General features: G+C 37.1%; 2 protein-coding genes across 2 annotated transcripts in view; one reads left to right on the top strand and one right to left on the bottom strand.

The window, feature by feature from the left end:
- Positions 1–25,289, top strand: part of LOC145778587 (isoleucine--tRNA ligase, cytoplasmic-like) — a 49,050-nt gene that overhangs the window by 19,764 nt on the left and 3,997 nt on the right. Inside the window, exons 16-23 of the mRNA XM_082590104.1 lie at positions 12,515–12,606; positions 13,926–14,003; positions 14,386–14,501; positions 16,223–16,325; positions 17,449–17,635; positions 19,109–19,259; positions 19,655–19,775; positions 20,189–20,362. Coding sequence (XP_082446230.1) covers positions 12,515–12,606; positions 13,926–14,003; positions 14,386–14,501; positions 16,223–16,325; positions 17,449–17,635; positions 19,109–19,259; positions 19,655–19,775; positions 20,189–20,362 — 1,022 coding nt within the window. The remainder of the gene's footprint in view (positions 1–12,514; positions 12,607–13,925; positions 14,004–14,385; positions 14,502–16,222; positions 16,326–17,448; positions 17,636–19,108; positions 19,260–19,654; positions 19,776–20,188; positions 20,363–25,289) is intronic.
- Positions 7,827–10,222, bottom strand: LOC145778691 (uncharacterized). Its single transcript, XM_082590242.1, has 3 exons — positions 10,094–10,222; positions 9,311–9,709; positions 7,827–8,931 (listed from the first exon to the last, which is right to left on the bottom strand). Exons 1-3 carry the CDS (start codon positions 10,114–10,116, stop codon positions 8,247–8,249), a joined length of 1,107 nt encoding a protein of 368 aa, XP_082446368.1. The 5' UTR covers positions 10,117–10,222; the 3' UTR covers positions 7,827–8,246.

The following is a 25,289-nucleotide window of genomic DNA, read 5'->3' as shown; positions in this document are numbered from 1 at the left end:
AACCAACCTATCCAGACAGCCAAATCCGTCATTTTTACATTGATTTAACGTCTGCAGACGCTGAAAGAATGTTAAAATGACGGGTTTTGCTGTCTGGGTAGGTTATTCAGTAGTGGGCTAATGGTGTAATTTCAGATTTGTGTCCAGAAGCGATATAAGCGTGAAGGGCTCACTCCTTTTTTTTTCACAAGTGTAAGGAAATACAACGCTTCAATTTCTTGGCTTAGTTTTCCAATGGAGTGTTTCTGACTTCTGTCAGCTCTCTCTATCTCTGTCATTGAGTAATAAGTTTCAAATCTCATATAAATCGTTGCATGCAACATAGTATGCATGCTTTATCACAATGACAAACTGACGAGGTATCAACGTGGCAGGCACTTCACTTGGTTGCTTACGTGTACCAACATCCTCATTATGGCTTCCGTGAGCAGTGGTATGTCCAGTCATCATATCAATCGTCTTTTGCAATGATTCAACGTTCGCAGATGTTAAACCATTGCAACAAATGACTGATTTGCCGGCCCGTTGTCTGCAGTTGACCTTTAGCTTGGATAACATCAAGCGGAATAGAAGATTTTAATTTTTATCGTTCCATGGAAAACTAAAGGACACAGGACATTTTGGTTTTAGATAGCATGGCAATTTTTCGTCTGCTTCTACAGGTAGTTCTAGAAGTTATTAAACCGTATCATCAACAACTCAATTGCCCTTTAAACTTCATTTATCTCTAATGTAGTAAACATCGTAATCAATACAAAGATTTTTTGATCTTGACCGTTTTAAGCAACTAACTTCAAACAGAAGAAATCGAGTTAATATCCTGTATGAGGTTGGACAGCATGATTTTTTTATTATTTTTATTGATATCAGTGACCGCTAATGCACAATGGTATTTGTTTTTTTTCTTGGTTTAAGAGACTCTTTTTTGCTTCATCTCTTAATAAAACAGTCACACGCCCTTGGGTAAATAATTCAATTGCGCTTTTGAGAAGGTATAGTTGACGTTATGTTTTTTTCGTGGAAGACAGTTTTCACATTCCGGCTTCTTGCGTTTGGCTTAGTTTCAATGTCTTGCCAATTAGGCTTTAAGAAGACTTTTTAAGTCTTACCATGCGTCGCTATTGCCTTTGCTAAATGTAGATTGAGAGTGACTCGGAATTTCATGTGAATGTAATGATTAGGGCCATTTAAAGTCATTAAAGTCATATTTTTTTCTATGCATCAGTAAGTCGTGAAATCAATTTTAACGCAAAAACCGCATCCCTATGAGGTATATTAAAAAAGTTATGAAGTCATATAAAGTCATATTTTCCTGGTTAGGTCATATATCAGCTTTTTAAGCTATATAGTCATATTTTTGAGTTATAAAGTCATACCGTTGTATACTTTAAATAAAAAATACCAATTTAAGCGGGGAAGCAATTAAGCACTAAGAAAGTGAGGCAATTTCTGATTGAACGAAGGCAAACTGTAGGATTAGCCTATATAACACTTACAGTCACAGACCTATATTTTATGAGGTCACACATTGAGGTCAACTTAATACTCAAAATGGAAAGTTGTACGTACACCATCAAAGAGACCCATGCTGATCTAAATGCCCTTGATTTCGGAAAAGATCCGCTTGAGCTCAAAAATTACATTAAAAAGCGATTGGACAAAAACGATGTGAAACAAATTATGGAGCTACAAAGACAAGACATTTCACCAGCGCTTTATGCAAAACTGCAGAAGTGTCAACCCACGTCAGCGTCTGTGGAGCGCTCATTTTCCTTACTAAAGTCATTTTTACGTCCAAATCGTAACTTCAAAGACTCTAACATTCCACACTACATGAAACTGTACTACAACAGTGGTTTAAAATAAAAATGGATGTGTATTACTGTTATGTTGCGTATGTTTTACTCTTTAGTTCCGTGAGTGACGTTGTTCGTATGTAAAAATAAACGATTTTCACATAATGTCATATAAAGTCATATTTTCCAAAAAATAAAGTCATATTATTGATTTTTTAAGGTCATATAAAAATGGCCCTAGTAATGATGCTGGAAGCGGCGACAGCTTGTCAACCTACCGCATCCGAATTTATGATTGTGGTCGCTTTTTGCATAAAATAGAAGTTGTATCATACCACAGTGCGCGGATTAGCGACTAAGGCATGTTATCTTTGTCTGTAAACCATGAGTAAACTTGAACGAATGTGACACATTACAACGGATTATTGATGGCGCACTTTGATAAATCTTCTTTCATCACTCAAAAAATGTCGACAGTTTGTCGCTTCAACGTTTCTCGACGTTGTTTTGACATTTGCACTGTTATGTTTCTGTGCTATAAGACCCCATCGCTTCCGTTGTTTCTTTGTTAGTTTACGTTCTCAGGTAATGTGATATGTTCTTTAGCCAAAGTGACAGAAGATCTGTTATCGATTAGTAACGGCTCTCAATTAGTTATGGCAGCTGCTGTTTCATCTATCTAGCGACCTAAAATAACTTGTCCGGTCGTAATTTTTAATTCTGTTGTCGCTTGATTAATGTGACGCATCAGCGACAAACCGGCGAGACCGCGTCAAAATCTGATATTCCTCAACGCTCTTGGCTCTGTCCATGCTTTGTCATGTCAATCGCTTTCACTTCTACCTTTCCTTGTACGCGAATCGCTCAGGGATTAACCGCACTCAGGTATAGTCGGTTTCCTTTCGCAGCTCAGCTGATTTGACTGTGCTATGTTGTTTCAAAATTTATTTGCATTGAGATGATCATAATGTAGAGCAGGGATGGCCAAATAATTGTGGCCATGATCCACTACCGCCAAATCTGACAACTTAGAGATCCACAATGAGCTGAAGATGTGCATTTTTCCTTTTGTATCATACAAAAAACATGCAATTATTTGTGTACATCTAAAACAAAGCGTGTGCAGTAATAAACAGGTCTGGTATTAGTGAGAAAAATGATGAGTGGGCTTTGATTTCACAATACTACCGAAACGGGTTTTCCAACTGCCATTAACATCAGTGGACAGTGGATGTGACACAAGGTCTATGACTGAACTGATTGCATAAAATTCCTTGAACATACTTAAAAACTTTTTTCAGAGCCAACTTGAAAGGTCCACAAAAAAGTTGAAAAGATCCGGAACCGGATCGTGATCCTCCGTTTGGCCATGCTTGATGTAGAGTATCGCGAGCAGATAATTCTTTTCTTGATCACATTACCGTTTTGTTTGAACTTACTCGACACGTTTTCAAACCGATAGGCCTACATGTTGGTCAATGAAATGCCAAGTTAACTCCAGTGAAATCTATTGGTGAAATACAATGTGAAAACCTTTATCCGATGAAGGGAAAAAATCAATTTTCATCTGGGGAGAATCCAAGTAATTTAAAACTCTTTGTGTTCACAAAAGTTGATTTGAAGTTAGAAGCTAGTTGGATGAATTTACCAGAAGGAATTGTTGAATCATGGCCAATTAGCTACCCTGCTTAAAGTTGTTTCAGGTTTATATTGGAAATTTTATTTTTAGTTTGTGAACTTTTCCCAGACCTACGTGTTTTGGGACTTGATTCATGCAGATGGTGCGAGTTTGTCGTAAAGCAATTGGCTGTGCGAGTGTTGTAGATTCTTTACATATCCAAGGATATTTTTCTTCATTATCAGCGCTGATTATCGCAATTATAGCGCCGATTTCATCGCTTTGTCATCACAGAATCTCGTCCGTTTAAACGTGATCGCCAATTATCGACTAGATTTCAAAGGTGTTAAGTTAGTGAAAACAAGGTAAGAAAGGGTTTTGTATCCTCTGATTCACTAATTCCTTAATCTGCGATTTACCAAACACCAGAGCATATTTGCACGCGGGTGACCGAGCCTGCGACACATTTTTGTTGCTTCTAGAGCAGGTGCCGGATCGTCTTTGTTTCTGCCTGAGGTAACTTTACCCCTGCACCTCCCACAGAGCTGCGGTGCTTTGTTTACGAAAAACGGTTTTCCTTTGTTTCTTCAATAATGTTGAGACAATGTAGAGGTCAGTTTCTTGTGCACTTGACCGATCTTTTATTCAAATTCTTTTTTTTCTGAAGTCCTTTTTCTTTCCAAGTTCATCTCTTTGATTGAACTTGCGTCAGTTTAACATACTTAATTTTTGCGGTAAACGTTGCTGTTATCATCATCAGCAGTTTCACACGATGAATGTTATCACTCTGACGTACACTCGCAAAGGTTAAAATCACAACAGCAACGATTGCAGTTGTGAATGTAGGTTATGTATTCAGTTGTAATGTTTTGGGATATTTTGTTCGCTTGTTAAAAGCCACGGCGGTTTGGTCACTTTTCTCCAAATCCTGAAATTTTGAACCTCGCATGCTAATTGCTAATGGCACTAAATAACGCCTTGGTAACCTTTTTGCTCTTACGGTGTTACTTTGCTAAACGTAAATGCAGATCAGCTGAAACATCGGACCACAGTGTCATATCTGTGACTTGACATGGTTTTTCATGTCCACCGGAATGTTAGCTGTTGAATTGTTTTGTTCCGTCCACTTTCTTCCTTTACGTCAGTTTCTGGTCAAATGTTCACTAAACTACCTTGAGCTTGCTACCCAGCTAACGTAGATGTCAAAGTTTGTCAGCTCGGCATTTTGTCATTTTCTTCATGTGGTGTTCAAATAAATTGTCGCCAGTCCAGCGTCTTGGGTCAGTGGCTTACGAATTGAAACCTGATCTTTTTGCATTGTTTTACATCTAATTTCGTTGAAGCATCTTTATAATATTGGCTCTGACCTAATTGGCCTTCATGGACACATCTTTTTTGCAGAGACAATTATTTTTATCGAATATGATTTCATTGTTTTTGAACAATAGTAACTCTTTGTTTGCAATGCTGCAGGTATTCTTCCAATATTTTCTCACGCAGACATTCCATAGTAGGACTAATCAAAAAACAGTAAAATCGCGTTTTCCGCTCTTGCACTTGGGTGGGGATTTGATCCGCGTTAATTAGTTGTTTAAACTTCTGGTTACACAAAGTAAATAAACCCTTGTGTGTTTATGCCGTGTTTTTGGCAAATTCTTCTTCGTTAACGCTTCAACCTGATATTTATTTTTCAATTTCAAACATTTTAGCATTTGACCGCAACGCACTGGTCACATCACAAGACAAATAGAAAGTTCCATAAAAAATATCGATGAAAGCTCAGAACCACCGCAAAGCAAATAGTTTCCATTTAAGCGTTGAATTTGACTTCTGTGTCTTTTCTGTTCTTTCAGTTTGCTGAAAAGCTTTGAGCAATTTTGTTAGTTTTTCAAATATAATAAGTCAGTAGAATTACTCAATCCTTTAAATGGTTTCCTGCGACCACTTTCCTATTTTATTATTGATTTGGTTGATTTTGTGGAATGCTTTTCAGTGGAATCCGTGTGGCTTTCTCCAATTGAAAATTCAGACAAGCTACACAAAATAGTACACATTCGCATTCGATACAGGGCAACACCGTAGCAATGACCCGCACGCTTGTTGATTGCAAAGCTTTTGCATACACCGGCCGTTAGTTGAATGTTTATTGTTGTGAAGTATTTGCAAAAGGAAAGCGGTTTCATACCGGAACACGGAGCCATTCTGTAAAATTATTATTGCCAGTCTTTATGCATAGCGCCTGAAATCATAGATGCTTAGCAATAAAACAGATAGTTTACTAATGCTACCAAGTACCACCCTTGTAGTGTTGTTATTGTAAATACATTTTTTATGGAACTCTAATGTATGAGTGGCGATTTTCCACCGTTTGATTACGGTTTTGTATATGAGAGTTTGATCCAATTAACCTTTCACACAAAAAGGATAGCGCTACTGTTTCACTCGCTTGTTTGTGTTGAAACTATTATGTAGCTTATACTATATTTGCTGAACCATCACTTACCCGACATTTGATTAGAATGAGCAGAACTTTTAAAGTTTGTTCTTGGTGCGGTCTTATATGCTCCGTCTAGTAATAAGTTTTGTTTCTAAACTGATTTTATTTGTTCGATGAGCAAGCTTTTCTAAGTCACCGTATTGCTGCTATGAGGATCTCGCACCATCAGCACACCTGGTCTGTAATGGCGGTCTGTTTGTAGACCATTTCTTAAACGCTAGTTAACTGGTCATGCTTACTGTAGTAATTTGATTGATAATGTGCAAACATTGGCTGTGTCCATGCAGCAAATTCCATGGTTCTCGTCTTATTGTACTTGGGTTTGGTCAAATACAACGCGGTTAGCCACTTCAAAAAAACTTTTTGACATGTTTTTGATCTTTAGTCTGCGTACAATGATCGATGCTTGAGAACAAAATTACATTTTAAAAATTGCTATTGTGATTTCTACCGTTTGAACTTTTAATTCATTGTCTGACGGCTGGATCTCTATTCAAGAAGTCAAAATTTGTTGCTGCAGTTTAGTGGACGTATGTTTGTACGAAACGAGTTTGTTAGAGACTGGTTTTATTCGTTTGGCTTAGTCAGATCGTGCATACATCCACCACTTTGATCACAGCATTGCATGAAGATTGCCAATATCTTGCGTTGTTCTGTGCAGTGATATTAGTGTCAAATTAATAATAAGAATTGTGCTGATTTTTGCTAACATACTACTGGTTGACAATCGCCGTTTCAATCTGTTTGTTGGCTTGCTTTGAAAAATTGAAATGAACAATTTTCCACCTTTGCTCAGAAAATTTGTACCTGAGTAAACAAATCGACTTGTTTATATTGCGCTTGCCATGTATGTAACGTGACTTTGTGATGATTAGCTCTAGGTTATTGTTATGATGTCTCTTATCTTTTCAATTTCCTGCCAACACTAAATTTCTACCTTGTACCTCTTCAATAACTTACTCCCCCGTCTTGTAATTATCTTCTCTTTTTAACGAATTTTTTTCTTTCCACACCACAATATCGATTCAATGAAACAACACATTCTGGTTTGAACGAAGCCGTGTCGTTGAATAGATACAAAATCATACACACCGATCGTTTTGTAAACTTCACCCCACTGACCTGCATGAATCTATGTCAGCGTATTGTTGTTTATCTATACATTTCACGTGAGAATCACTTGCGACCATGTTGGAGAATTTTTGGATTTCCTGGGAAAATGGTCGTCGTATAAATGTTTACTTTCTTGATGGTTGTGACGTGCAAGTAGCGAAGTGCCGCGCATCTCGCAGAAAAAAGTTAAAAAAATATTCTTAGTGGGAACCGACTCACAAATAGCGTTCACAAAAACTTGACAAGTTGATGTTTGTATCTGTCTACTCGAGAAAGTTAGCGCTATCAGCCGTGTCGAACATTTCAAATTGTGTTGTACAATTAGATTTTTTATTTTATTGTAAAGCAAAATTTTAGAGACGTTTGAAGAATAATAATCCGGGAATAATAAAGCTTTCTTTCAGTAAGGAAAAAGCTTTTTATTTGAATGCAATAAAACTGAATGGACATCGCATAAGTCACTAATTTGAACTTAAAATATAATTTTTAAATACAATTTTTACTTTAGTCGCGCTTTTGTGCGATTATAACTTTATAAGTTCACACATTAAAAGCCAAATTTGAAATCTTGCCTCATGCAAGTTTGCTTGAGCCGAACTATTTTCACTACCACGTCGCAGAACCTGGCCACCATCCGCACTTGGAACAACCTAGCGACAGGAGGTTAACTGAATTTTTATTAATCTGTTGTAAACCTTTCATCTTCATCACATCTTTTACTCATGTTTCTTTATAGTAGGCAAAGTCTTAATCGTATTCATACTAGTCACAAAAATCATTTATTAAAACTTAAAGCGTACGTAAAAAGGCAGCAACATAACGTGAATATAAAATAATATGCTGAATCAAAATGACAAGAAAGAATTTTTAATTTCTTTTCCATCGTTGGGTCAACAATGAACAATGAAACAGGTTGCGCAGTAGCAGCTTGGCAACGCTTTCACTACATTTCTGGACGTCTACAATGCCACTCAAGCGTGTTAGAAAGACTTTCGTCATGTGGTCTTTGCTAATAGCCACCGGCATGTCCGTTACGACAATGTAAAAAAAGAAATAAAACTAAAAAAGTTTTGTAAGTATAAACATTAGCATAACACGAACCCTTCAAACTGACAAGATAAAAAAGTGGAAACTGAATCATGTCGTTCCATCACAAACCCAAACATATACAATCACGCCATTCGCTGGCGACAAAATCTAATCATTTTCAGTCGGATTGAAGTCATGCGTCAATTTTTTTGTTGAAACACAAAGTTCTTTTGAACTGAGACGAGGTGGTGTTAAAATCATCAGCTATGTCCAACATTGCAGAAAATTCGGTCATTTTTCCCGTTCGGAATGGGTCAAGTACAAGAACGTGACTGTAAAATGGCGTGATGTCTTCCACAGGGTCGTGATAAGGAATTCTTGCTACAACTTGAAATCCGTTTGATTTGTGAAAATGTGCTGCTCTTTCACTTTGGCTGATGGCCACTAATAAAGGGAATTGTGGCAGGGTTGGCAAGGTGAATGGTTTGGAAGTTTCTGAATTTTTAATCGACGCTTTTGAATGCTGCTCAAGTTTTTGTAACATGTCTCCGCGTGGAAGAAATCGGTGACTGAGCAAAGGAAAATAATGGATTTGCTTTGGTGTGAGTAACTTTCTCAACTTATTCAAAAATGTTTCGTTCTCGTTATCGGAATTTGTGGTTTCGTTCTCGTTGATTTGGTTTTGTGTCATCATCAGCATTTCCTTCTGTTGCTTCAGCGAGTATTGTGCCATGATGCGAATGCATTCTCTATATCCCGTTGTTCCGACTCCCTTGGATGAGTACTCCGGCGAGATAGCGCAGAACAAGCCATTCCATAGAGGGACTCCAGTCGCTGATGCTTTTTGGGATACCCGCTCGTTTTCCCAGGCTTCGTACCTAAAGAAAATATCTCTTAAGTTTTTTTTTGTTTCAGCAGAAAGTAGATCAGTTGCAAAACACTGGTCGACAAAATGCTATTATAAAACTGCTATTAAAGCGCAGTGGTACAGCCGAAATATTTTTATCAATTTTAAAATCAATGCTAATTTTTTTTTGTCAAAGATTTTATTTATTGGAATATTTATTTTGCAAAGCATATCACAATTTTATGTGGATTTCGCTAAAAATATAAAAAGAAATTCACAAAAATATATTCAATAGAAAAGAATAATACAAAACTGTCATTATATTTCTTAACCTATTAACAAGTCATCGGAAATTGTTATTCAAAAAATAATAATTTTCTTCTAGAATATTATTTCTTCTTGATTCTCACCGTTTTGCTCTCGCCAATCCTTCTTTGGATATCATCCCAAGGCCGTGTTTGTCATAAGCTTCCCAATAGGGCTCGTCATTCCCAATCGCCCATCCAGACCCGTCACCAGAGGGTGGTACAAAAACTACTCCTCCTACAACTTTAAATGACGTCATCTCGTTTTCATTCTCATCCGAAACGACGTCATCGAACGATGCTCTGATGACGACGAGAATACCTTGACCGCTCCCGACCGTTACTTCGTAGTTAGCATCGAGATAGGCGCGAAGAAATGCTTCTCGCTTTGATTCGTCTGGAACCATGTATTTGTAGAGAGGGTAATGATGGAAGGATTTGACGAAACATTCACGAACTTGCTTCCAATCTTCTTCAGTTTTTGATAAATGAACTTTGACATTTCTGAAAATACAAAGTTGTAAATATTTACACTTTCTTCCACCGCCTACGGTTTCAAGCGTAGGTTGTCTGTTTATACTCGTGGAACTGAAGTTTCATAAATGTCCTGTCGTTGTTTTTGAAATCATTAAAGAAATGAATCAATGCTGTACTAGTATATTTTTTCCATTAATATATTTGAAGTGATTTTTCCCCCTATGATTTGTCTCGGCAATGTTGCTGGTTACATAAAGAAACATTGTATTTTCTTGATGAAATACTTGCTATGTAGGCTACTTTGTATAACTAACTTCAGCGTATGATAGACTTCATTACATGCTGTATACCAAAGTCTCACTTTCTTGACATACTTGTGGTTGACTATAATATCATTGATAAATTCCTTACTTGCATGCTTTGTTGCTATTCATAGTGTTCGGTTTGCTTTGCTTTGGACTCTGCTCTTGCGCAAGCACGTGATAAGCGAAATTCTTATACTTTGTTTCGGTTATGCCTTTCCAATTGTTTCCATGTGGTTCTGTGCTGTCTTTTCAATGCAGCTTGCTACGGTGCGAGTGTATGCTTTGGTAACGAAGAGCCGGTTTAAATATTCCCTCCAATTGCTTTGAGAAGAAGTGTGGGTGGCGAAAGAGAGCTCCCATTGACGCCATCTTTGTTTCGAATCTAACCTGAGATTATGATTCATCGAGACAATTGCGTTTACGCGACAAAAAATTTGTTTCTTCTTCGTCGATTAGCGTCGCAAATCTTCAACTGGTCGTCAAAGTGATCGCATTTAAACGCACGACGCGTCGCGTATTAGCGGTCGGTTATGTCGCCTTCTCCACTGAATGTCACAGTTGTTGTTATCTGAAAAACACCGCAGCTTTTGCCATTTGTTTACAACTACACCCTCTGTATATTTAAAATATTTTGTTACCTACAGCAGTTGAAAATCCCTACTAGTCACTACCTGTTGCACTTTCTTTGATTCATCTTTCCTCTCATAAACTCCCATGATCTTTAAGGTTATTGTTATGTTCCTTGATGACCTTACTTTCACATTAGATGTGTGGTTTTGAATTGTTTAGAATTGTAGTGAAATTTGTTTGAGCGTTGGTCAGGCCTTGATACATCGTGGCGTAGATAGGTTAGTAAAAAAAAAATGAAGCAAAAACTATTTTTGACTTGGCAATTTCACTTTCACCGACACAAGCTTCTGAGGGAATTGATCTAAATTGTTGGAGATACCGTAGGAAAGGGAAACCTGACCTTCACGATTGCGATAAGTGACAAAATACCGTAGTTGTCTTCTGGCGACGTAATATCAAAGCAGATCGTTACCGGCGTCCAGTCGATTGATTTATGACTGGTTTGTGATCTTTTCCCAGCTAGCCAATTGTTCCAGTTTTACAAAGCCATTTAACGTCTGCCGACGTTGAACCATTGTAAAAATAGACTAATTTGTGAGCTGGGTATTTTTATTGACAAGTCTTCTGTTTCATACCGTCACTGTCGCCATTGTCTTGTTTTGTCAATTTCAAGTTTGAAAGTTTGTATGAAAACTGTGGTTTCCAATTTACTGGTTGGCAGCTCACAGTTTTTTTTTCGCCAGAGAAAATCCCATGTAATTGCATTAATTCAAATGTAGCATTTGAAGTTGCCAACTTAGGCGGTTCTAACTGCTGGGGTGATTGATGCTGACAGGTTAACTAATTCTTTCCTTTTTGTTGTTGAACGTAACAAAATCGTTAAAAAGCTACATTTGACCAGGTACGCCAGCGCGTTCAGGTAGTTACCTTAAGCCCAATTTACCACTTGAGACAATGTTGACTATTCCTCAATTAAGTCGCCCACTTTATAATTTTGGTGTTTTCTTTTCTTGACAGAAATGCTGCTAAAAGCCTGCAGTCACGGTTACGTAACCAAGTTACACTTCGTGGTGATGACGGCATACCACAGGCACACTGTAATCTTTTACAGTTTTATTTTGGTCTTGGTCTTATCATTGAAATGCTCCCCATAGATTCACCAAATTTCATGTGATCTTAAATTGTCTGGGGAAACCTGATCTTTGACACATTAACATTGACTCTCTTTTTTAGAATTAGTTTTGTCTGTCATCGCAAACTTCCTGTTCCACCTCTGTGTTTCTTTTACCCTCAAGACCGCCATCTGATCATATATGGACTGCGCGTGCAATAGCAAGATGGCGACATATCTATTTGCATGGCTGGTGTTGGGTTTTAGCGTTGAAATCATAACTTTTTTTCACCACAGTGCGAAATGAATGTTCGAGATTGTCACTTTTTTTCCTAAAGAATTGTTGTCAAATGGTATTTTAGGTTTTCCTTGGGATGTATGGAAAATGGGCGATTATGCGACAACGATACAATGTATACCGCAATACCGCATATTCGGCATTTTAGTCGATATGCGGTTAAATTAATTGCACGTCACCCTATTCTTTGTTGTTACCAAGCAATGGGATTTGGGGTCAAGTAACTTTTGCTTTTCACTCAAAGCGAGTGATTGTGCCGGCATCATGATCAGGTTCACTGTCAATATACTTGATTGATGGGGCGTGGTATCTAATGTTGTAGGACTTGACGTCTGCGCCTGGCAGACTAAACTTCTTGTTTAAACTAGGCTAAACAAATCTATAGAGACTCCGAACGGTAATCCGCTGTGAGAACGACCCCGTTTATGTAATACCTTTATGGCGGCTGTGTTTTTGAATGTGCTACCACACTCTGACCTTCTTTGTGATATATTTTATAGCGATAATTTTGATGGACCAGAGCTAAGCAATATTCTATGCTTTATCAGGTTACAGGCTGTACACTGTTGTGCCGCGTTTGGTCAAGTTTGTCGACCTCCTCACAAACTGGTATGTCCGCTCTAACCGTCGTCGCTTGAAGGTGAGCACACACATGTTTTATTATTCTTTATTCAGTCTTTAGACTTGCCGGCAAGGGCAAGGGTATTGGTTTTCTTCTGCGCAGGCTATGTGGTCAGGACTAGCGACTGGAACTTGCAAACTGCAATCAATGTATTTGTTTTTTTTACTTAAACGAAAAAGATTTCGAATTATTTCGTAATTATGCATTTTTGACCTGGTGGTTGTAGATTTTCTGAACCACCCTCAACGTTTCGGTTACATTCCACAAGCACAATCCCAGGCTTCAAAAGTTACCATTTTGACGTAGTCTCACCATCTGACGACGTTGAAAAGATCAAAAAAGCCACTTTCGGCATCTGCGTGTTTATGTTGGCTTGTGTTCAATGCGATTGTCTGTAATAGATATGAAAGCATGACAACGACTTGACCCCAAGTTATCGCTTGAACTTAGATAACTTTTATTCTGTGCTTACGTCATTTTGAAGCCTGGGCATGCTTCTTTGAAATGATGACTGGGCTCTCTTGTGTCATTGCTGTTTTGAACATCACGACCAAATTATTTGTGTGCATTCGACGTTTAACTACATTGGACTTATGCAATTGATGCCTTAATCTATTGGACTTATGCAATTGATGCCTTAATCTATTGTCATCTGCCAAACGCATTTTGTTTTGTTTTAACGTTGAAAACAGTGGATTTAATTAAAAACAAATGTTTGTCGCTCAGTCGAGTCTTATTCCCTAACATAATAAAAGCATCATACACTAATATGGCTCGGTTTTACTGCATCAATTTGCGTTGAGTCATTGAAAAAAGGGGATTGTTTTTCATGTACGCGCCGTAAGTTTTAAAGAATTTAAACACATTCAGTTTGACACTATCTATCGGAAGAGGCTTGTAAGCTTCAGTTTTAGTCATAATCGTGATGACGATTCCTTGGATGGTGCGGAAATTGTATATATTTAATCCATTTTAAAACCTTGTAGCTTTCTTGAGGATGACAGTTTCTAAATGCAAAATTTTTATATATTTTTCTTAGTACTTTAGTCTTGGTTTCCTATTTTGTGAAAACGTTGGATAAGAATCTGTGGTTGTGTTGTCTTTGAGAGCCTAAACATGATTTTTTTCAAGCATATTGTGGTCTTTTACTACTCTATACACAACAACGTTAGATTTATTTCTGTTTGTATTCAGTTGCAACTTCGTCTTAATACTTTCTTTTTTTATACATTATATTTAACAACAATGTTGCATTGACCCACATTCTATCGTTCTAACTACGTGAATTTTACAGACAATTTATTTTCACAGATAAAATAAACCTTCGTGCTTTTTAGGGCGACAGCGGTTTGGAGGATTGTCAAAACGCCTTGCAGTCTTTGTTCAGTGTTGTTTTCACGATGATCAAGGTCATGGTGAGTTGGACATAGTAAATATCTCCTCCCATGTATCAATATCTATATCGTCAGTGTTGACAGCGATGTCGATTCCTGGACGTGTGGTGTTGACACTTTTTATAAACACTCTGTAGAACTGCAACGGCACTCAGAACAGAGTCAGTTAAAAAAAAACAATTTCTTATATAGTTTTTTGTATGATTTAACGTCAGTACAATGCATTTTTGTTCTCAACTATAAACTTGACGTGCAAAAAGTATGTCTTTCATACGCTGCATTTGTCATGTCTGTGGAGAGAAAATAAATTCGTCAGTTTTTTTGTTAGTTTGTGGTTTGCACTGCGGTAGAGGTCGCGACAGTAGCATTTTGAATTCACCTTGTTGTTTGTTCGCTTTTTCAGGCTCCATTTACTCCTTTCCTGACCGAACAAATCTACCAGAATCTACGGAAAATCATTCTAGCTTTACAGAACGAAGATTCGAACAGTGTACATTATCTCATGCTCCCTGAAACTATGTGAGTACGATTTCAACTGCACTTAGGAAAATGTGCCTTTATACGTCGTTCCAAAGTCGCCAGACGTAGAAACAATTTCAAACCGAAAGTTTTCGCTTGCAGTCACGAAACAGCTTTTCGATGATGAAAGAAGAAATTAAATCGTTTTCATGAAAAATTTGTATTTTTACGTTGAAATTTTCAGACCCCACACAAAAATCTTTACCGCTTGTGACCAGATCGTGGCGTGATTTTTAATCCATTTGCTGCTAATACACAAATATCACGGTATGTTAAATATTTAAGACTCTCATAGTCTACATGCCCGTTTTTCTTCACGATTTAGAAAGGCAAATAAATATAAAACTTGTTACTAGCGCCTGCTTTAAAGATTTGAAACAGATTTGTTAAAATAAATTGTGAAAGCCAGTTCGAAAACGATGAAGAAGCACCACTTTGGATAGATTTTTTGGATTTGTCAAACGTGAGTGTTTTGCGACTAAATAGCTGCTAATCTTTTGCGCTATCGTGCGGATAGATGAACTAGTTTCTTTTGGTCACACAGTGATGATTTTGCGCTGTTAAAAAATTATTATTGTCACGGCACAAACACTTTGTGAAACTGACAGTTAATGGAATAATTGCTCAATGTACGTTATTAATCGTTAAGATCAGTGAAGTTTTAATTGCGATTTTGACCAAAATGCATTGCCTAAAAATGACAAAAAGGCACTGAATTTAGCACAATTTTTTCGATATCTTTCTGGGCATTGGTCGTAATCGCTGTCAATTCCAATAATTTATTGAGCTACCAGACGTTAAGATTTTTGAAATTTACATTTTGATGAGACTCCCTCAAAGACAAACACACCCGCAGCATACATTTTTTTATTAGACGACTTGTCGCTAAATACAACTTGACGCCGCAAACGGTAGCACCTTAAAGGTATTTCCCTTTTTGCTATCGTTGTTGCTTTTTACAAGAAATTCTACCTGCAGTACATGCAAGTGCAATGCAATATTTCATTTTTCCGCTTCAGATAGGTTGCATTTAGGCTGTTTTTTTAGGTGGCTATAATTGATGAAAAGAATGCAAGCTACCGCATATTTTATATCTGTCATTCGTAAATGTTCGACAACTATCTTTTGTTTTCTTATAATTTCTTGATTTAGCAACGATCCATTAATAAAAAGTTGCTGTATTTTTATACATTACGTCATTTCAGTTCGATTATTTTTGAGCTTCGAATGGCATTCTTTTTACCTCATTGAAGCCACATACAACCAGCCACCTCATGGCACGAACATCGTGTAGATGTGGAATATGTGTCTTGTTAATCCATCGTTTATTATAGCTCGTGTTTTAGATTTGCCCGTTTCACCTACAGCCTAACTTGTTTGCACGATGTGTTCTGTCTCAAAACCATACCTTTTGTAGATTAGCTTGTTTTTTGCCGCTGGCTAAATTGGTTCTGTTTGCATTGATTCAGCATCTGCAGATCTTGAATCGATGTACAAAAGAACTGATTTTCTTGACTGAGTTTTTATGCAGTTTGTAATCCGTTATGTTCCATACACTGCACGAACAAATCACTGAATAGACAGAGATATTTCTGTACAGTCCAGTAGACCGGACTTCAACGAATATCCAAAGTTTTCGCAAATGACAAATGCTGCTGGCTTGCGACTATCACTTAAAAAGGTAATGTTTTTTGTTTTAAAATTAAACTTCTTTACTTCAGGGAATCGCTCATTGACGTTGGCATAGAAACCGCAGTGTCTCGGATGCAAACCGTCATTGAGCTGGGTCGCGTCATCAGAGACAGAAAGACGATGCCTACCAAGGTACGTCTGCGCTACATTGTGCTTTGTTACTTTTAACGTCAATTTAATTCAAGATTTAAATGTTTTACTAGAAAAATTAAAGATTACTATTTGGAAATAAAAATCATGATGTTGGGGTGTTTTGTCCTGAGCACTTTAAAACGAATTCAATTTGTTTCGGAACTAATTATATTAATGACTTGAGATGTAAATTTAGTGTTTATGGCGCGCATGAGTGTTTATAGACCTTAACCACGTAGTATCACTGAGGCTCATTCACTATAATTTCAATTTATCGTGTTTCGCTTTCGCTCTACCAACAATTCACTTGGTGCCAAGACAACCATCTTTTGATAAAACAGATGCTTCATTTCTGTCTATGGTATTGCTAAAGACATACGAAACAAAGTAGCTTCACTGGGTTTAATATATTTATTACACAAAAATATGCAACATAATTAAAATAAACTTAAACGTACTTGTGTTCTCATCAGGAAGTATTTTAAACGTTTGGGTTTATTTTATTTATTTGTTTATTCTTCGTGTAATTAATAAAATATGTTAAACCCACTGAAGTTACTTTGTTTTGTATGTCTGTGGTACAACAAAGCGAACTCTCTACCAAAACTTTACATTGCTAAAATCAGCAATTGATCCTCTAAGTCTAGCATGAATACAATTGTGTTGACATGAAACATTAAGATCAGTTTACTTTATACAAATTTTGTTACACGATTGTCATAAAGCTTTTTTATTTTAATTTTTAAATAAGGTTTTTAGACTAAATTCTGCCGCCCGGCATTTTCTTGTGAATTCACTGCCACGTTGTTGATGCAATCCGAACTTATTTGGTCATTTTGTGACTGATTTAGAAAATATTTGTACTTTTGTTGGTATATCAGACTTTGAAGTTAGTCTTGAAGCACTGCAAAGTTTCTCGCTGAAAGCAAGCTTGCCATGGAGTGTAAATATTAGGTCAAATTAAGAACTGACCCTTGTAAGCGTGGCCCATAAGGTGAAGGTTTCTGTCCCTTAATATAATCTTCTTATCTTTGAAGCACTTAATAAGTACAGCTACGAATTCTTTATGAGATTCACTTCCAAGTTGATATCTTCACTTTAATTTTAACTTCCTCCGCAATAGTACCCGCTTCCGGAATTGGTGGTCATCCACAAAGATCCACGGTATCTTTCTGATGTCAAAAGCTTGGAACGTTACGTCACTGAGGAGTTAAACGTCCGCCGGATCACTATGTCTTCGGATAAGGATAAATATGGAGTCAGTCTCAGGGCGGAACCCGATCACGTGATTTTAGGCAAGAGATTGAAAGGTGAGACGTTTGAGCAATAAGCCTTTTACATTACGAATACAGCTTAGATCTTTTGCACTCGTATTGTCGCCTATGCAACTCTCGTAGTAAACGCTGGAATGAGATTTAATGACAGACTGCGCAATTTTCTTTTCTTTAAAACGTAAGACGTAAATCTTCGTCTGCATTGACACAATTTTTCTAAATAAGACATTTTTTTCGTGCGTGATGGGACAGTTGTCGCGTTCATCAATAGCATGATCGTTTCAAAGAAAATTAAATTCTTTGAGAGCATCATTAAGGTAATTAAACCAGAAATCGCGATTGTTAACACGCTATCGGAGTGCTCGGAGAAACGTAATGGCGCAAGCAAACCAAGACAGAGCCAACCACGTATGTGCCTCTGACAAAATAAAGACGTTCAAAACGGCAGATGCTACACACGGCACTCTGGCTAATCAGGTTGCAAATGGCCAATTCCGAATAGGTTAGCTTTGCATATTTCTGAAAGTTAATGTCTTATGCAAAATCTCTCCTGAAAATGTGTTTGTTTCTCCTGCACCTAGCTGCTATTTTGTGTTGAATGTTGAAAGTATGGGTATCAGCGATCTACTCAAAAGACCATGTCAACTTGTTTTTCACTACCTTGCGTCATCATTTTGCTTTCTGTTCCGGTTGGGTATCACGCCCTCTGAGTTGCTGCCAATTTTTGTCATGGGCGTCTTATAGAAACCTCTGTCCACGATTGTGTCTCGTGCAATGTTGGATTATTGCAACACGGCTCCCTAAAATTTGCATAATTTGTTTTTAAACAAAAGCGTGCTTAGATTTGAACACGTTGAAAACAAATTATCCTGTGAAAACAATTGGCAAATACTTATGAGTGCTGCCGGATATGAATCTAGAAGTTCTCCAGTCTATTGAGCTCTCAAAAGGCTTTGTACTTATCGTTTAAATGTGAAAAAATGTTGTGCATGTCTAAAAGTTAATGTATGGTTACTTAAAACTATGCAATGAAGCCCGCTTTGTCATGCTAGTAAATTCAAATGACAGCGTTTGGAAAACAACAAATCCGTGGTGTGTAATATGACGTAGACGTGACGTAGTTATGAAAAGTTATATCACTTTTCTAAAATTCTCAAAATGAAAGGGAAAAGACTTTTTTAAAGTGCTGCTTTGTTTGTTGAATCCGAGCAGTGTTTGCTTAGATATGTGTTTTGGTGAGTTGCCGTTTGGCGACTTTGGTCGAAAAGGTCAACTCGCAAAGAACCATCTCCCCAATTCGTGGACTTGAATTGAATAATGTGAGCAACCGCAAGATACATTTGATTATTCTGTCAATTTTAAGATAAATTTTTGAACACTTGATTTAAAAAAATTGAGTGATTTAAGATTGTATGACCCACTCAGCTTCAAAATCTTTCACGACTGCTTTGATTTTAATTTGCTCATCAAAATTTTATAGCAACGAAGTATTGTTTTCTTTTCACTCAGGCGACTTCAAAGCGGTTACCGCGGCAATCAAGGAACTGAAAAACGAAGAAGTTGAAAGTTTTCTTAAGACTGGTCAACTAGAAGTGGCCGGCCACGTTCTCACATCGGGGGATCTTCGACTTATTTACAAATTCGAAGAAGGCGACTCAAAGTATTCATGTTTTTTTTCCATAATGTATAAACAAAGCTTCACAGTTTAAGAGCGTTGTTTGACGTAAATGATTCGAAACTTTGTGACACTACACTAATTTTTTAAAGACATGTTATTTCTGTGTCATATTAAAAAAAACTGTTTGTAATTCTTTCAATGTTTCTTAATGCGAGAGTAAATACAATGTTTAGCACTCATCATTTTTTAACGTTGTACCCCAGACAACAAATCTGTCGTTTTTTACATTGATTTAACGTCTGCAGACGTTGAATCAATGTAAAAAAACACTAATGTGCTGTCTGGGACGTCACTACGTACGTTATGATAAATTTCTTATTTACGTAATAATAACGTTACTGTTCATCTTCATGACATGGCAATATTTTGCTTTCCAGATACGTAGCTCACAATGACAACGATGTGCTAGTCCTGTTGGATGTGACCCCTGACCAGTCCATGTTGGACGAGGGGGTGGCGCGTGAGATCATAAATCGTATTCAGAAACTGAGAAAGAAGGTCAGTTGAGTGAAACGGATTTTTAAGTTTGAAATTGGTGAAGTTGGTAAAGGTTCCTGCAGCATTTACTTCAATGCGGCGCAGCTTTGGCGTAGTGATTGAACGTACATGTGTTTTAGTCTAAGATCCAATGCTGACTTTATTCACAGTTTTACGAAGAACTATGTTCGAGTACATCACTAAGCATGCGTAAAATTTGTAAATCCATCATGCGTACACTTTCTTTACTGGAATGAGAAATAGCCTGTGCCAGACGGCAAATCAGTCGTTTTTTACATTGATCCAACGTTTGCAGATGTAGGATCAATGCAAAAAACGACTGATTTGCTATCTGGTTATCAACCCGAGAAACGTTTTCAATAGTTGTTTCTTAAGCTTGGCAACACCAAGCAAACTTGTCACTTTCATCACAGGCAGGTTTGGTGCCCACTGATGAGGTGAGCGTGTTTTACAACGCGACCGACGCGAATTCGTACTTGAAGCAAGTCGCCGAGAAGCACGCCGAGTACATATCGACCTCAATAAAGTCGCCTTTCAACAGCTACCCAGTGCCACCGTGTGATCGGATAATAGAAGAATCTACTCAGGTACCGGGAAGCACTTCAAATGTGACAGCATAGGTTTTCATTGGTCTGCACATAAATATTAACAAAATCGCACGGTACAATGACATTGCAAAAATGTGTGGGGTAAAAAAAGGAAAATAAATTTAAAGTTATATTTTTATGCTTGTAGCGTCGTCTCCCAGAAGGCAGATCAACCGTCTGTAGACGTTGAATCAATGTATAAAAACGGTTGATTTGCTGTCTGGGCTGGTTTAATCCATCTATCTATACACACTACACAGTCGAATTAAAAACGTTGCAACGCGTGCAGTTTTTGGCTTTTAAATCGTCATTTGATGTATTTTCGTCAAAAAACGTCTGTGATCATTTTTTTTAACTGGAAGTTAGAAGCGACAAACGTGCCTACAATCCGGCACTTGGGTGAGGTTTGTTTTTATTTTTGTAATGTTCAAATCACTATTAAATTTAATGTTTCAAAGCCTTTCAGCATAAATTGTTTCTCACTTTTGCCATATCAAACCTATTTTCTGCCTATCTTGGTCAGTTGTTCGCAGACTTCATTGGTGATTCCGCTGAATTTAATGATGTCTCTGTACACACATCGTGTCTTGTCTTTCTGAAACCACCTACATTTCTTTTCTGACTTATAATAATAATAATGTTAGTTTTTATATACCGCTGTATCCATCGCAGAATGCGTTGCTCCTCAGCGCTTTACAAAGCAGAAATCTCAATGCAGCCGTATAGAGGCGCAACTGAGTACATTATTACCCGAATCCACTCCATTACTCAGTGCCAAGCAGAAATTAGATTCAGTACCATTTTTAAAAAGTCTTTGGTATGACCCGACAAGGTATCGAACCCATGCCTACCGATTCAGAGGCGGGCGCACTAACCACTAAGCCACCGAGCCGAGACTTGAGTAAATGTTTTAACATTTCATGGCTTACAAAGCGATGTCATGTCCTTTCTTCGACCGGTCCGTTATATAATCAATAACATTCCCACCCAAATCGTCAACGATTGACGCAACTTTAGTGACTCAACTTTCGGTTTCTTCAAACTCCAGTCAGTTGAGCATTTACAATGGTCACTGATGTCAGTTTGTCACGTGACTTGTGCTGCAGTGTGACGTTCTCATTATATATTTTAATTTTTTTTTGAACCTTTCAACTTTTCCAGCTTGCATGTAGGACCTTTATTGAAATTATGATTACTTAAAATAGCTCAGGTGAGGTTGCAATTGCTGAGTCTTCAGCTGAACACGAGAATGACCAGTTTCACAAGAGGATCGTTTGCAATTGGTGGAAAGTACCCAGGACGTACCTGAATCGGTTCACTGGTTCGCCTTGTTTACGGTGATTCAACAATTAACTTGTCGGCAACTCAATGTGCGAAATAGTTTTTGCACCGAATGTAACTTTTGTCCTGGTTTGAAAATTTTGTTTTCCTACTCCTTAAAATTAAACGTAGAAGTCAATAGAGTTAAACACGCGAATCTGTAAACATGTAAACGCCAAGATCAAGCAGCAAGGATTTGAGTAGAGAAGCAACACACTTCGACGAGTGTTATCTATGTAGCGACATTTCGTTTCAAGGCAGCAACACTTCAGTTCAATAGTTCAAAAAACAACCTCTCATACGAAAGAAGAAGAAGAACACTTCAGTTACTCGCTGCTATCAACTTCGAAATCCGAGTCAATGTCAGTGGTTCAAACTGTAGTTTTAGAATTAGATTTTTTGCGAATGTTCCAGAATTAAATTTCGCACTAGCTTACTTCACTACGTTGTGCAAGAACCTTTTTTTGTCATTTGCATTTCACAAGATTTGTTTATGAAGTGATTTTCAGTGCAGTAGTTTCTACTTCTTTGTATTGCCGGTAAACATGCCACATTGTTCTATTCATTTATTAAACATTTCACATTGCAAGTTTGAACTTTTCCTGATGACTTTTTCACTCCATGTAGTAAAAGAAACGTTCAAATGACAACAATATGTGGCTCCTGTTGTTTCCTGTTATGTGATCTTTTTCACAGTTTTCGCAGAAATTTTCCATCCAATTCTATGCAAGTGACATTAATCAGAACACCCGGCATATGGCAAGCATAAGTTATGACCAGACTATTCAAATTTGGCATTTTCAGTTGCATAGCAATTCATTGTATGTTCAATTGTTAAGCCGGTTTGTCGGAAATGAGTGACGTGATGACACGACGAGAACCTGTGTCTATTTTCATCTTTGCGTGTTCCACTATATCTGGAGACTAGCCCACCGTGACTTTTTGATAAAATAGAACAAAGAACCATGATGGCCGCCGTCTGACTTTGTTAAAAGAATAAGATGCATATTACAGCGAAAATATCGTGATTGGTTTGTTGCCGATATACAGAGACCATTCATCAAACACGCCATTTGTTATGAATCCATGCACCGCGTGACCTATTTTCTTTTTCCTCACGCGACTTACGTTTTGTCAGATTAACACTTCCTGAAAGCTCCCACTCAGGTTTATGACGCATTTTTAACAGAATATAACTTAAATCCAAAACCTCACAATTACACAAGCTATTCAATCACTTCTTTTAAATAGAAGATTTTTTGTTGAGTTGAATGGTCGCAAAAGTCGTTGGAAAATCCAACGTAATGGCCTACCACAAGGTTCTGTTCTTGCACCTATCTTATTCAACATCTATACTAATGATCAGCCAAAGCCTCCAAAAATTGTCTTTTTCCTCATGTTTGGAATGCCTGAAGTTTTTAAATTATGTTTTCAAAGCTTTCCAAATCAAGTTTTTTTTTTGCTGTTCTCGACAGACACTAGTTACCGCGATACTTTAGTACTTTGTAGGTAGCAACAAAGCGATTTCGTTTATTTCAGGTTCCTCTCCCACTAACAACAGTGTTAGATATTGCTATCGGTCATGGCATGTAAACTGACCATCTGCAATTGCTTGTTATTTTCTTGCATTAAACTCAAAATTCTGCTTTAACTTTGAAATATTATAATCTGATATTTTCCCTGATTATAGCGCATGCTTGACTTTAATTTCGGCAATTTTGCTGTCACACACAGTACTAGGCCCATCATAGGCTTAGTGCAAGTGGTGGTTGTGTAGTTTAAAAGCCAATTTTAATGGTTACGTTTAATGCAGCGGCGAAGAAGTTTTGACCTAATTTCCACCCTGATGTTATTAACTTGCTGCTGCATAATTTATAACTTGCAGGCATATCCTTTACTTCTATTTTAATTGTTCTTTCAAAATGTGCAATACGTGAAGTCTTTGAATTTTACTTTTGTTACCAGTTTAAAAAATGTATGACACCCAAGAGTTATAATAATCTGCAAAACCTAATTTATTTTATTTCAAGTTTTGTTCATGCTTAGCTTATATGAAGTAACACGCTAGCAAAATCTAGCTATTTTACGTCTGCAGACCTTGAATCAATATAAACAATTGGAATTTGTTGGCTGGTTATTCGCACAGCATTCGGAAGCCGCTTTTTCATTGTGCGATTTTATGGTTACCTTGTTTTAAATCTGTTCAAGAATACTGTACAGCACCTGTGTTAACCGGGACAGTTGATTTTGCAAAGTAATTTTTTGGCTAAGTGATAAACGTGCGAGGCAATAGTTTCAATCGTGGATAGGGATGGTTAAAAAAATTTTTTAGGCGTCGTTTTTTTAATATTTTTTTTTTACGTTTTTTTGTTTTCTTTTATACTATTTCCAATGGTTTCATACATTTTTTTTTCAAGTACCCTAACAACAGTTGTCATTTATTATAACAAAGAACTACAAAAGAAAGTGTTGAATTATAGCGGCTGAATAACTTATTATGAATTAGTTTGCTGCAGTTTTGACTAACTTTTCCAAGTCATACATGTATCCAAGTCCAAGTCATATTAAACTACACAACCACCACTTGCATACATACTCGTGTAGTCGCATGTTCAGCAAGTGGTACCAATGAACCACCCAACTTCAAGTGCTACCAATGATGAGGATGAGGACTGTTCAATTTCAGCGGCAGCCAGATTAACAGTCAACCTCCTTTGTTGTTTGTCTTAATTTCTTTTATTTAGTTTATTTCTTTTATTTCGGTCAATTCTTTTATTGCATATACCTTATTATGATGGGTATTATAATGGAGTAAGGTCTAATTGGTGAATCTACAGTCTAATCGAGTGATACAGGTTAACTTATCGACAAAAAGGCAGACAGCACCACACTAAATTGGCAATTTCAAGTTCTTTCAATTTAAATTTAATAATCTTGAATTTGTCAATTTTAGTGTGATACGTTGTATTTTTTGGTTGTTTTATCTCACTACGCATCTTTTTGGATCATTGGTGAAGTCAAAAGAAGATTTTAATGAAAGGTTTAGTGACGAAGTTTGTTTTGGTAAATTGGCCTATTGATGTCTTGAGTATTTCTGAACAAATATTTCAGAGAAGCAAAAGTACAAATTTTTGTTCCATTATTTAAATTTTAGACAAATTGTTGGTGCAAAAAAAACAATTTTTTTTTTCAACAAAACCATGTTTTTTCAACAAAAAAAAAAACAGCACAAAAAACGACTTACATCTCTAATCGTGGGCATCATTATTTTCGCGCGTTCCTCCCACTCATCATTCACTGCACAACCATAAGGGGCGCTCGTGATATTTTCAAACCCAGCATTTTGTTCAAGGACGACAAACAACGACAACTTTAAAATTTTCAAACGCTTTGAAACGCAATATAGACGCCTTGGCTAACGCGTTAAGGACAACATTTGTAAAACGTTCTTTCTCTGAACCTCTTCCTGTGGTCGGGATGATGACGATCGCATGCGTTCTAATGGTTTCATTTTCTGACATTTCCAAGTGTCATGTTCCCCAAGCAGCAAATCAACCGCTTTTTACATTAATTTAACGTTTGCAGACGTTGAATCAATGTAAAAAGA

The sequence above is a fragment of the Aplidium turbinatum genome, chromosome 10, assembly GCF_918807975.1.
Source record: "Aplidium turbinatum chromosome 10, kaAplTurb1.1, whole genome shotgun sequence".
Classification (NCBI taxonomy): Eukaryota; Metazoa; Chordata; class Ascidiacea; order Aplousobranchia; family Polyclinidae; genus Aplidium; species Aplidium turbinatum.
Note: the sequence above shows the minus strand (reverse complement) of the source record. Positions and strands in the feature narration are given on the sequence as shown.

Excerpts from the sequence above, each read along its gene's own strand:
- LOC145778691 (XM_082590242.1), bottom strand. The coding sequence starts at position 10,116 with ATGAATAGCAACAAAGCATGCAA. Across the intron at positions 9,710-10,093 it reads AATAGCAACAAAGCATGCAA|AAATGTCAAAGTTCATTTAT; the intron begins GTAAGGAATTTA and ends TTGTATTTTCAG. Across the intron at positions 8,932-9,310 it reads GGATTGGCGAGAGCAAAACG|GTACGAAGCCTGGGAAAACG; the intron begins GTGAGAATCAAG and ends TATTTTCTTTAG.